This window comes from Ailuropoda melanoleuca, chromosome 1 (assembly GCF_002007445.2).
Source record: "Ailuropoda melanoleuca isolate Jingjing chromosome 1, ASM200744v2, whole genome shotgun sequence".
Lineage (NCBI taxonomy): Eukaryota > Metazoa > Chordata > Mammalia > Carnivora > Ursidae > Ailuropoda > Ailuropoda melanoleuca.
The window spans coordinates 21,472,089-21,486,170 of record NC_048218.1 but is presented as its reverse complement, the minus strand read 5'-3'; the positions used below and the strand labels follow the sequence as shown (position 1 = coordinate 21,486,170).

Below are 14,082 nucleotides of genomic sequence, written 5' to 3'. Positions count from 1 at the left end.
CCAGAAGGTATGATGATTAGAAGAGGGGATGGTATTTCCTGGCAGTATGGAAATTATTTGGAGAGTGTGCAAGACAGATTTGCTATAATCCCAATACTGTTTTAGAAGGGCAGTACATGTTGTGCCATCAATATGATTTTCAAAGACAAATTTATTCTTCATTGACTGTAAATCTTACCCTATTATGCTTTTCAATTTGATTCACAAAATGGATAGTGTATAGTGAGTTTGTGTAGTGAGTTGCCTGATTCTATTATTCATGAACCTTTGGAAATTCAGGTAAAAGTTTTTTATAGTTCAGATCCCAGAGCCTGTGTGTTGTGTGTTGTTATCAGCTTCTGCCAGCTCATGAGCAAGCAGAATTCAGTAATCCTGACCAGCACTCAGCAAGAAGTAAGACTTTACTCAGGTCACAGGTACCAACCACAAATAAACCATTGTTCAGAAAAATGTCCTCAGAGCCTGAGAGGCAATGACAGGAAAAAGTGACAAGCTTGCATTAAGCAAATAATCAAGGAGGGAAGTTCCGTGCAGTGTCAGGAATGCAGTGATGAGTGCTGGCTGCATGTTCAGCCCTAAGTCTCAGCCATGAGGCAAAAAACAATATAAATACATTTACCAAACAAGAGTAACTTGGCAGTCTGTAGGCAGTCTTAAAAGTTTCTTTAATGTCTCCCGGTATACCTGGAACATACTTTTCCTGATCCCCACTTTGAGGAAATGACAAATTCAGATCCTGACACACTCTGCTGTTTCTTATGCTGGAAACTTCAAATTAGAGATTCAGTCAAGGTCATGGATATGAGTTCTATTGAAATATCCTAGCTCAGCTGCCATTTGATTAAATTTAAATAATTTCTCTTTAGAGATCTTTCCATTGTGATAATAACTAGGAGAACATTTTTATTTTCAAGGTCCATATTCGTTTTGCATCCAGTTTTACATATTCTCCTTCTCACAGTCTATGCAATAATGTATATGGTCTTGTTAATCATATATTCATAAGTAGAAGATATAGGAGCCTGAAAATCACGTGCTTCCCAATATTTTCACCACTAAGGCACTCACATGATTTTCTCTCATGCATTGTTCAGTTTTAAAGATACTAACTTATTAAAATGGTATTTAGTAAAAAGGATTATTCTTCATTTTCATTATATGCATACATATATATGTATGGAATTACTTGTATGTGTGTAAACTCCCAAACAGAGGCTTTTATAAACATGAGATAATTAACATTATCCTGAAGGATTTATAATTCTAGCCAAAAACAAATTTCACCTTTATATGGTCCAGTGCTTCTTTATATATGGTAAATATTATAACCCTCTCTATATATTTTTAATTTGTCNAGGCTTTTATAAACATGAGATAATTAACATTATCCTGAAGGATTTATAATTCTAGCCAAAAACAAATTTTACCTTTATATGGTCCAGTGCTTCTTTATATATGGTAAATATTATAACCCTCTCTATATATTTTTAATTTGTCCAAGACTCCTGTTTTCTGTGTTAGGAAACTCCTAGAGATTAAAGAAACAAGTTCAATTATTAATTCTATAAAGAAAAAAAAACCCACAGCTTAAATTAATAAATAAAAAATCAAGGTGACATAATTGCTATCTGGCAGAGGTGGGACCTGAATCCAATGGCAGGCCTGACGCTATTTCCAATATAATATTCCACTTTTAAACAGCAACTGCAAAATTCTGTCTTCCATTGTAGTTCAGCCACTATTTGTGTGTCCACATTCTTATTGTCAGGCTTGATGTGACAATCCATGGGAAACAGGACTGTATTCATCATATTTTATGTGCTCAAAAAATTTTAGAGGTAAGGGGTCATGATCTTCTGGAAGTTTTCTTTGAGCACCACCTGCATATCCTAATTAGGTTCAGTGCTAATACCTTTGAGACAAGAACTGTACCCATTCCACTTCAATTGTACTACATATCGCCTTCATTATAGTTATGTATTTCTGCATCTGCCTGACCCACCAGAAAGGGTTCCCTGCTGATATGAATCCCCCACATTTTAGTAGTACTTAGGATAAAATAGGCACACGATAATAATTTGGGATAAGTAGCGCAGCAGCTATCTTTCTCAGAGTAGTGCATTCCGAATCTTTAAGAGGAAGTCTTAGGCATCTGATTTTTTCCCCACAAGCTCAAAATATGATTTGATGAATAGCCATGTTGGTGAAACTTTTATACCTAAACAATTATAGCCATACTTGCTCATGGTTAGCTTAGTGTCAGTGGACATAAATTTTTATATTTTGACTGGAGATGTGCAATCAATTCAATGATTTAAAATTTGCAGTATTTTATTTGGCAAGGCACCCTAAATATTAGTTAAAATGTCAAACCAAATACAACTAAATCATAAATAAAATGTTAATCATTCACAGTAGTTCATGGAATATACTTAATTCTTAAACAAGTTATGGTAGAAGTTATTGTTTACGGGATCAAGTACGATGTATGATATCATAATACTGAGAATTGAAGATGAATTTTGCCCTTTTGATAACACAAGAAAAAAATATAATACTGTTTTTTTAACTCTCAAGCATATTACCTCATATGCAGTACCTTGAATTTTTAAAATATGAAAATGAAGCCATTTATGATTTAATTCCAAATAATTAATATCTCTCAATAAATAAAACAGCTTGAAATTTCCCTGAAATGTTGCATATATAAGTGTTCACACTACAGCAAACACACACACATAAAGGTTTGTAAGTTCACCGAGAGTAAAAAGCATCAAAATTAGAATTTCACTGTTTAGAAAGGTACCAGTATTTATGTTTGCTGTTTTTAGACTATGGAGAATATTTTGCAGTCACATTTAGTATTTTTTGCTATATTCTATGAATGATATTTTTAGTAACAAAACCCACTTAGTTTTCTTTATATTCTAGAATATTCTTTTATTAGAGGCACTGTAACTCAAGAAAAATATATTTAGGGGCACCTGGGTGGCTCAGTCAGTTAAGCATCTGCCTGTGTTTCAGGTCATGATCCCAGGTCCTGGGATTGAGCTCTGCATAGGGCTCCTTGCTCAACAGGGAGCCTGATTCTCCCTCTCCCTCTGCCTCCCACTCCCCCTGCTTGTGCTCTCTCTGTCAAATAAATAAATAAACCCTTTTAAAATATATATATATATATTTGGACATTAACAAAATATCTATAAATTGTAACTATCAGATTCAGATATGAAGATATCATACTCAAAATGGCAATTGCATAGCACATGTTAGGAACTGTAATGTTGGAAGCAATGTAACACATTTTCAACTCTTAATCTTTTGAGAAGGGATAACAACTTAATTTCTTCATAAATATCCTAATAGGAAGTTGAATATTGAGCTCAACTTGGGAAATTCTTATGAATTTTCCTGATATAAAAATTACATAATAAATTCATTTTTTAAAATATGTATTTATTTATTTGAGAGAGAGTGAGAGAGCAGGGTGGAGGGGCAGAGGGAGAGGGAGAGGGAGAGATTCTCAAGCAGACTCCCTGCTGAGCTTGGAGGGCCCTGAGATTGTGACCTGGCCTGAGATCAAGAGTCAAGACACCCAACCGACTGAGCCACCCAGTGTTTAAAAGCAATTATATTTTAAGGCATTAGTAAATATGCTCATTTGGGTATTAAACTTATTCTTTATTGAGATACTGAATGATGTCTTCCATTTATTTTAGGAATTTTACTTTTAATGCAAGACTTCAGTTATCACAGATCAAGAACAAAAGTGCTGTAGTTAGCATATTCATAATTTCTTAACCACAAGAGGGCTAGACAGCAAATTTTGAGATTACCTTTGAAATACCAATCATATATATAAGCAGTAACCAAACAAATTTTGTACACCACTTCAAAATATCTTATTAATTCCAAATGAAGGTATATTCAAATTTCCAAACTGGAGCTTAGGGGATTATCTTTGACTTTCTGATATTGAAACAATGGATTAACTTTTCTCTCTGTTTACAATTTTAAATAAACTTATAGTTTATTATTTTAGCTTTTTGTGTCTTGATGCTGAAATTGATATGTGTATCTGTGCATTGTTTCAAGTTACCTCAAATTATATAATAAGCTTGAAGAACATAACAATTTCAAGAAGATGGGGACCTTATCTTTCATGTTCAGCATTTGATCCCCAATACCCAGAAAGGAACACAAGATGAAATCAGGGAATATTTATAAGATGTAAATTCTACAAAACAAAATACACTTTACTGTCTTCTTGTCCTTGTTCTTATTTTCCTTCCTCTTTTCCTCTTCTCTCCTCCCACCCTCCTTCACTCTTCATCTTCCTCTTTCTCCCCCCTCCAGGTTTTGTTATTTTTCAATTCTTAATGTGAGGTTAACTTTCCTGCATGTTTATGTAAGAACCCTTTATTCAAGGATATGTTGCTAAAATGTGATTCTAACTGTTAAACCCTTAGTGCAGAAAATAACTGGCATGCCCCAGAATATATTTCTTCTTACATCTTAGCTTCTCATACATCAGTAGAGAAATTGGAAAAGTGGCCATGATTTTAATTATCTCATTTTATTGGCATCTAGAAATAAGTGAACATGCAAGTGTGCACTTGTTTCAATCAAAATTTTTTCTAAACTATATTACATATTTCCTTTACTGTTTGAATACAGCATATAGGACTAATAAGTACTTCCTTGATTACTTGGTATATCACTTCAAACACTAATTTCACTATCAATAATCTACAGAAACCACTCATTGAAAATGTACTTAGTTACTGATAGAATAACTGGCACAGTGGTATGGTTTCATAATACGATCATAAAAAGCCAAAAGACTATGGGTTGGCTCTGCCACCACCTTTCCAAATATCCCAGAATCAGGTTTCTTTTATGTAGAACAAAGATTTGCAGATGACATTCATGTTCCTTTTCAGATATTAGATGCTATGAGATCTGTCCAGTTCTCCAGAACTTGGAATGACCATGTGCAGAAAAGTATTACAAGTTTAGCTTTTTCATACATAAATACAATAAATACAAAGATTTCTTCACATAATGAGAACCTGATGAAATCACATACGGTTGTATATAAGTCTTTCTTATCTCCCTGTCTGAAAGTCTGATTGGGATAAATTTCTTTATCATGCGATTGATTTTTAAAAATTGTTTAAAAAATAAAATAAATAAAAATTGTTTAATTCTAATAACTTCAACTATACAAAATATAGAAAATAATTTAATAGTTCTTAACTCTGCCATATTTGCTCCAGATCTTTGGGGTTTTTGTTTTTGTTGTTGTTGTTTTTCTCTTAAAAGGAAACAAGTTTTTCTTTAGTTACCTTTTTTTGGGAGTGTACTCTATCTTTTGTCAAAGAGAAATTATGCTGACACTTAAAAATGGTAAGGAGGACTTTATTCAAGTCTATTGCAATGGGGATCAAGACTATTGCAATAGGAGAGAGAGATTGAACTCAAGTCAGAATACAGCAAGGACAAGTGGGTACTACAGCCAATAAGAAGAATGGCAGAAGTCAGTGGATGGAAAATTACTAAGAGAAACTTTATTAATTTTCAACTATAATGTGCTTCTTGCTAAACGAGCCTGACAAAATTCTTGCTAAAAGCAGGCCACAGGCAGGGTGGATAATAAAGGACTTGATCAGATTTCAAAGATACTCAGATATCAAGGGAACAATTCCCACTAAACAGACTTAGCAGGATTCTTTACTAAAGGAAGAAACAGACCAGGGAAGGGCCTGAGGACAAAGCGAAGTCCTTATAGAAAGGCTTATAGAAGCCTGACAAAATTTTATCAAGGAGGGCATTGTTGCCATTCTCTTTGGTTCTCATTGTGACCAGAAGCTTTCTAAAAGGACTCCTCTCCTTTTCCATCCAGTGAATGACATATTTCATCTTGTCACTAGGCAAGTTTCTCTGATTTTTTCTTCTACTTTGCTCAGATAAAATGTTCTCCCAATAGAGTTATTTCTGCTCATTGAAATTTGTAGAATATTTTATTTTGGACTTGAATGGGATTTGGGGGACATACAATGCCTTGAGAGAAATTTCCACTACTCTATGTCCCGTTTATGCCATATTCCTCTCTTTTCTTCCTTCCCCCTGTTGTTTGGTTAACTGCCAAAGTTTATTTCCTCTGCAAAATATTTGAAGGCTTTCATGATATGAAAGGCCTACTTTTTACAAAGGCCAATGCTCTGAAAACTACTATTTTTGATTTATCAACATGAAATATGGCTACTGGTTTTTAGCCTGAAGTTTTCACATGTTGTCTGTGCCAGAGTCACATCCTTCTTCAACCAGGGACCCAACACTAATTGTGAGATTTTATTAACATGCCAATCTTGTGCCAGTGAACATTGCTGCCTTGCTACTGGTATGGTATCTACAAAGCATGTAATGTAGAGGAATTTATGTTTTGTTGTAGATGGAAGTTATCAATATTTTCTTGCCTCACTCCATAAATACATTTTTTAATGTGGCTTTCAGTATATTATGCATTGCCTGTAAGCATATTTGCATTCAACATCAGTGATTCCAAATTAAATTCCTACTGAGATCATCAGGCAAACAATTAGCAGCAATTGTTTGCTTTTGTAGAAAAATCAAATCTTGCCCTAATTAATGGCTAAATTATAATAATATAACACATACTCACGCAGATTCCACATCATGGACAGAGTAGACTGTGAGTCAGCTATTAATAATTCCTATGAGCATGTATGATTTTCGTTTTGGGCTATATTTATATGCAAATAAATTTTCCATAAGCCTTTCCTTAGAATATTATAATGTTAAAGAGATTATATTTCATATTTATTGAGTAATAAAATGTTTTCTAGATAGAGCTCGAGATACAGATAGAGATATAACTTTAGCTTTTGATTCTGAATATCAGGAAGTTTGGTTTCTCTTACAGTTGCATCCCTAATTAGTTACACGTCCTTAGATTTTTGACTTGATCTTCCCAGGCCTTGAAAAAGTTTTTTTTTTTTTTTTCTTTTCTCCTTGAGAATGCCTTCTGTTCAATTTAACTGAACTGTTGAATTGAAAATTCATTGACTGCTTAATTTCAAGTGAATTCGATGTGCAGTTTTTAAGAACCAAGTAGGCATCATACGCAATGTAAGCTATCAGGTATATAATTGTGACCGTATCTTAACCCATAAGATTCAGATCATTTGGTGGAGAAACAATGACATAGATCCCTCCACTGCCTATTACCATGCTGAGGGAAAACATAGACTCTGTGGGAGCACAGAGTACAGAAGCTCACCCACAACTGAAGGTCATGGAAAGGCTGTGTTTAGGAAGTGTGGAGCTTAGTTTTGAAGGCAGCCAGGTGAAGAGAAGGACAGGCACATTAAAAGCTGAGGGAAAACCACAGGCAGATATGTCTGTGTAATATTTAGCTCATCTAAGTGCCAACATGTGTTATTACTTATTTAGACAATTCTCTTTTGAGGAACGTTAAGCTCTTTTGAGTTTTTGTTAAGATAACTATCCATTAAATGTCCTTTATATAAACTTTTAATATTTCTACTTATTTTCTCTGGAAAGATACCTAAGACTGGGTTGCAGAAGCAAAATTATAAAGTTTTTTAAGATATTTTATCTTCCTGAGGAATTGTTCAAATTGTATTCACTTCAATAATGTATGATAGGATCCATATCACCAAAATGTTGCTAGCACTGAATAATATAATTTTGTTCCTGGGTTGAATGGTTATATCATGAATGGTCTCTGGTTAAAATCACTGCAAATTCCCATCCCAGACCTACAACTTAGAATAAGCTTGACAGCTCTTACTCCATATCCTTCACGCTTACAACAGGATAACACCTTCCTCGCAAGGTTATTGAAAAGATAAAATAGAATAAAATGTATAATCTTACTGTCTTACATAGAAAACATTCAATTAATGTTTCATAACTCTGTGTGAAATTGGCATTATAAACACACACTAAAACAAATATAGGACAAGAATTTTTCAATTGTGCGTTTACTACAGATTATAGTTCTTATGTATCGCATATAAAATCTCTTGAAGCGACAAAATTTGTGTAGCTCATTTTTAAGTAATTAAGGGTAGCAAAACAAAACATTTAAGTTAGATTACTTAAGTCAATAATTTACAAAGTGATGTTAGGTTTCAAATAGTTAATATTAGTAACAATAATCATACAAATACCAGCAACATTTTAGCTACCACTTAATATAGGACTTTGCTTTTATGTAAGAATTTTAAAGATGAGTCCTTTCAAATAACTATATAATCAAGATACTGAGAGTCAAAGAAGTTGTGATTGATTGGCATTTGTGCTACATCATAGTTCTAGAATGGGGCAAGACTAAAAACCATGTTTGTGTGTCTTCACAATTAGGTTATTTCAATAAAATAATATAATAATATTGTCTGTTTTCTCTTAACTATTTTTATAGATGTCTGATGTAGGGTCCGGAGAATTGACAGAGCTTCATAGGAACTGATTAATTTTCAATTCAACTTTGTGGATTAAATTAAATCATCACCGGTTTAATTAAAACTGGAAACGATATTTCAGGAAAAAAATTCTTAATTATGATACTGACATTTGAACTTAGAATTTATATGTTTCAAAATATTTGATAGAAGAAATTTTATGAGTAAGACAAGATTTAAAAATGGCCATTGATTTTTGTTATCCTAAACTCACACTTTATAATGAGGTTTGTTCCAGAAACAGATTTCACATATGTAGATAGCTATTATTTAACTGGATAGATAATTTTTTGCCAGATTATTAAAAGCAAATTCAACTCTGAGCATTAATGTTTCATATTTTAATAATTGGATAACTTTAAACATTTGTATATTAATTTTAAGATTATTTGATGAAATAGTCAAATAACATATTGTCATGAGTTCCAATGTCACATATTAAATATATGAAATTAGAATTGCTGTGGCTTCTTTTTGTAGTCAAGCAGTAATTACTATTGTTTATATTAATCAAGTGATTATTTATCTTAAAGAAAAGGACTATAAATGTACGTTATTTTGCTTTACAGATGCTCCCAAGTTTATATCAAACCAAACAATTTATTACTCTTGGGAGGGAAACCCGATCAATATAAGTTGTGATGTGAAATCTAATCCACCAGCATCAGTCCATTGGAGAAGAGAGAAATTAGTCCTGCCAGCTAAAAACACCACTAATTTAAAGACGTATAGTGCAGGGAGAAAGATGATATTAGAGGTAAGTCTTCATGTACATATGAATGAGTTGTATTATTTTAGCAGTTACCTACTATTTTGGAATATATAAAAATATGTTAATATAAATACATTTATATATGTTTATATTATATAATATATATACACATACAAATCTTATTGTGTATCTTTCATGTGTATTTACTTAAAGAGTAAATTTTATGCATTTGGATCATGGCCCATTAATTATTAGTATCTCACTCTTCACTTGTATAGAAATATGAGTGTGTAGCAAAAGCCATTACTTTTCATAATTTTTTTCTGGAAAAAAATCAATTATATCAGGAAAAAATAAGGTGAGGGAATGAGTTGTTAAGGGCCAAAATTATTGATACAAGCTATTGATCCTGAGATTATGCCTTCCTTCTAAGACTGGCATATATAATTTTTGGTAAGTACGTATTTACAAGTTTCTGAATAAACCAGATTTACTTGTTCAATGCCTCATTTCATTTTATATTTTAAATTAAGATTGTAGATAATTGTCTTTATACTGCCAAGTGCCTGGCCTTTAAATTCTGTTTGAATACAATACCTTTTATTTATTAACTGTAGATTATGTGTGTGTGTGTGTGTGTATCAATTCCCAAAGTTTGTGTGTCTATGATCACAAACATGAACGCTTCCAACTTATGCTTTCAGTACAATTGGAAATCTCTCTCAAATAGCCTTATTTAGCTGAAAGGATGCTATGTTTTTCCTTGTAATTCAATTTACGTACATTTTAAAAATGCATGTTTTAAAATAACATCTGATGCTCAAAATGCATTAACTTAAAAGGTGTTCTCATTGGTGCCTTCTTAACTTTTCTACCTGGTAATTGAACTTCCTGAAATGCTAGGTTGATAGAAGGATTTAGCCATCACTTCCCCAAATATTGGATAACTGACTCTTTGCTAATTAAACAATTGTCTTAATCTGTTTCTTTTTTAAAAATTTTTATTTTATTTTATTTATTTATTAATATAGCCAAAAAGATAAGAGGGTAGGACTCTAAAAAGAACTATTTTTTTACATCGATTTTCTAGGCCTTGGGCAGAAAGGCTTTGACTATCACTTATGTGCCCAACAAATACATATTAAAATATTAGTAAGGGAAACCTCTGTGCACACCACCCATTCTGAAGGATTTAAACACCTTAGGATGGGTGATGTCTAAATCTGTTTGAATTTACATTGGTTTCTTTGTAACTTTATTAGAAGAACTATTGGTGAATTGACACAGAGATCGATTTCATAAAGACACTTGGTTAGATTTAACTTAAAACTTAGGTATTTAACCGGTTAAAAACTGAGGTTAGATTTAACTTTAGTTTTGCGCTCTGTGTTAACGTGTTCAGACTGCCATAATGAATACCACAGACCAGGAAGCACAAAGAACTTCCTTCCCCTCACATATTTCTGTAGGCTAGAAGTGCAGGATCAAGGTGCCGGAGGGTTGGGTTTTGGTGAAACTTCTGTCCTTGGGCCGCAGATGTCCCCTCTAACCAGACACTCACATGGTTTTTCTTCTGTGTACATAAAGAGAGAGCTTTGGTGTCTTGTCTTTTTACAAGGACATCAGGGCCCATTTTTATGTCCTCATTTAACCTCAGTTATTTCCTTAAAGACCCTGTCTCCAAATAACATTAGAGGTTAGGGTTTCAACATATGAATTTTGTGGGATGACACAATTTATTCTGTAACAGGTAGATTTAAGTTCATGTTTAAATGACAGACTACTCTGTAATTTCGACTTTAGTGCATTTTACCACTTTTCAGTTTCTGGGATAGCTCATAATTCTCCATAGTCATTGTCAAGCAACATGTTACAAATCTGACATTTAAATATTTTAAACATTTTATATTTAAATATTTTATTCATATAAAGCTGTCACGTTATTTAATCTTCTGCCTAAATGGCATTCCTCTCCACCCCAAAGTGACAACTAAGCAATTTTTGTTTATACATACCACATGATCTGTTGGTTAAAGCATTGACCTAGAACATATACTTTTTATGTGTATACTATTTTTTTAAAATTAAGTTAAAATCTTGAATAAATAACTAATGGGCAGCTGATACAATTTAAAATAAAACAAAATAACAATAACTACAAAAAAGAAAAAGCAATGATAAGTATTAGTAATTTTGAATTAATAGCATACTTATTTGCTTAGATAGTACATTATCATTTTTTGTTTAGGGATGATTATAGTAATCATAATTGCTAGTTCTTAAGAACATATAATACAACATACAAAAATTAAGTTTGCAATTGATAACAAGTTGGTCAATAATAGATTTCTTGAATTGATTTTTAAAGTTTTTCCTTTTTCATTGAATAAATATATAAAATCAATCTTTTAAATTTATAAATTTTAAAACATAACAAAATATTCCATAATATGGATTGGTGCCAATAAAATCATCTGTAAAGGTGATCCTTTTTTTTTTTTTTTTCCTGAGCACTTCCTGAGGTAATAAGCCAACATTTTAATACCTGGGCAAAAACTGATGTAGGAACTTTCTAAGAGGTTGATTGGAGTAATATTGTGCTTTTGATCATCTGTATTATTCCTCGTCCTAAGTAAAATGCTTACTATTAAATATATGATTTTCTCACCAGGGAACCCATAGAAAGAGGAAATGAGGTTTAGGGAAAAGACTAGTGAACTCCTTTATTAACATTGTACTCCCAGCTCGTATTTTGATGTTCGAAATTATATTTGTTGATCTATTATATACTATTAAAACCCATATCATATGTTATCTTGGATTATTTTAACTGCATATTAAAATGTGAAAAAGAGGTGTCATATGTAGATGTTCCTAGAACTTCCTGGACAAATATCAGCAATAATTGGTATATTTCAAACATTTAAATATGTTTAAATTGATGTTTTATAATATACCTTTGTTGTATAATATTTTATTTTTCAATAAAATTACCTATTATTTCATTGTGCTGGGGTTGGACGTTGCATTCATACTGCTTTCCTAGAACACATCAAATATGCTGCAGGGCACATGATTTACCAGGTTATGTCTAGGTCTGTGGGATTTTTCTTTAATAATTTGTGCTTCTAGGGGTGTTTTCTGTATTTATTAATCATACAACATGATAAAGGAATTATTTTAGATAAACTGTAAAACTTTTATCTTTTGATAGGTGAACTCCCAGGAACAGAAAACAAACAAACAAATGAAAACATCCTGAATTGAGCCTTTTAAAAGTTGTTCCAATGAAACTGGCTATATTTAAATTACTTTTTTGATATTGAGGGGCTGCACAATAGTCCTGATTCTTTGTCATGGCCGTCCTGTCTGCCTTTTATCAGTACAGTGTGCATTGTTTCCTATGGACTATACAAATAACTCTCCTATGCCTGTAAAATGGAGAAATTTTTTGGGCAGATTCCTTTCTCACTACTAAAATTATTTCCAAGTTAAATTAGCCTGGTTTATTAAAAGCTGAATGTAAGAAAAATGAATGCTTTAATCACTCAGGAATACTTACATAAGAATGGTTAAAGCCTCTAATCCTTAAACTTATGATCTATTCTTAGATAGACAGCTAACCAGAGAATGAATGACACAGCTTTTTTGTACTTTTTCAGAATTACCATCTTCAATGGACCTCAAAATTGCACTTTTAGTTAATAGCCTGCCATTACCACAAAATCATTTTCCCCCCTTTTGGGATAGAGTTGAAATTAACAGCAACTCTTGTTGTAACCATATTCTCTCTTAATAATAGTTACTGGGATTGAAAATTATATCTATTACTATCATCAAATCTCTTTTCTGAATTGATACTTCAGAATTTCAGTACATTAGAATTACAGGGTTGGCCCCAACTTTCAGCAATAGATTCCTGGAAGGTTAACTTAATTACGGACTTCAAATGTGTAAGGACTGAGGTCAGCTATTTTCCACCTAAACGGAAAGAGAATGATAGAAATTGAACAGAAATGGAGGCAAGATACTATTATTAGCCATCAGGATAATGTGCCTGTCTACAGGGATTGCTACATAGGGGCAACATTTTCTTCCAAAATACCTTCCTGGAAAGATTTTTTTTTTTTTTAGAATGAGTCCTCATCCTTCATTAGTATTTTGTATTCAATAAAATCATGAGAGGGGGAAAAAGCTGATGTATTTCCAGCCTTTCATGAACTTTAAATCTACTTGACTTTAGGCTAAAAAAGAAAACAAAGGGTTAATTAACCATGCTTTTGGTACAAGTGTTCTGTTTTCAAGTTTATGTCTGTGGCAACTGCAGAATCTATATTTTTCAAACTGTGTACTACTTTCTGAGCTTTACATCACAAATATCTCTTCTTATTCAATAGATATAATAAAATGGTGGCATTTGCCTACCGAATAAATTAATAGTTAAACTATATTTCACCTAGTCCTGTGAAGATATAGGTCCATGTATTACATCTTACTTGATACAGAAAAAAAGAGTTATGGCAAGGAGTTGTGAATAATTGAACAGGTGTGAAGATGGTACACATACTAGGGTCTGTTTTAAAACTGCCATGATTTTGTTTTAAAATTCTTAAACTTCTATTATTATGATTATTTTAGATAGCACCTACATCTGACAATGACTTTGGACGATATAATTGCACAGCCACTAACCGTATAGGAACAAGATTTCAAGAATATATTCTTGCTTTGGCTGGTAAGTATAGCACAATAATTTCTGAGATCTCATAAATTATTTCTACAAGCAAATAGCTTCATTTTTGTAAGTCATGATATAGGTTATTATTAAAAAGAATGAACCTCTGCTTAAAAATTTAGGATAGT

The 14,082-nt window shown here is 32.4% G+C and overlaps 1 protein-coding gene across 2 annotated transcripts in view; it reads left to right on the top strand.

Moving 5' to 3' along the window:
- Positions 1-14,082, top strand: part of NCAM2 (neural cell adhesion molecule 2) — a 523,501-nt gene that overhangs the window by 408,065 nt on the left and 101,354 nt on the right. For both annotated transcript variants that reach the window (XM_034656641.1, XM_034656649.1), the window contains exons 10-11: positions 9,077-9,264; positions 13,858-13,954. In XM_034656641.1, coding sequence (XP_034512532.1) covers positions 9,077-9,264; positions 13,858-13,954 — 285 coding nt within the window. The remainder of the gene's footprint in view (positions 1-9,076; positions 9,265-13,857; positions 13,955-14,082) is intronic.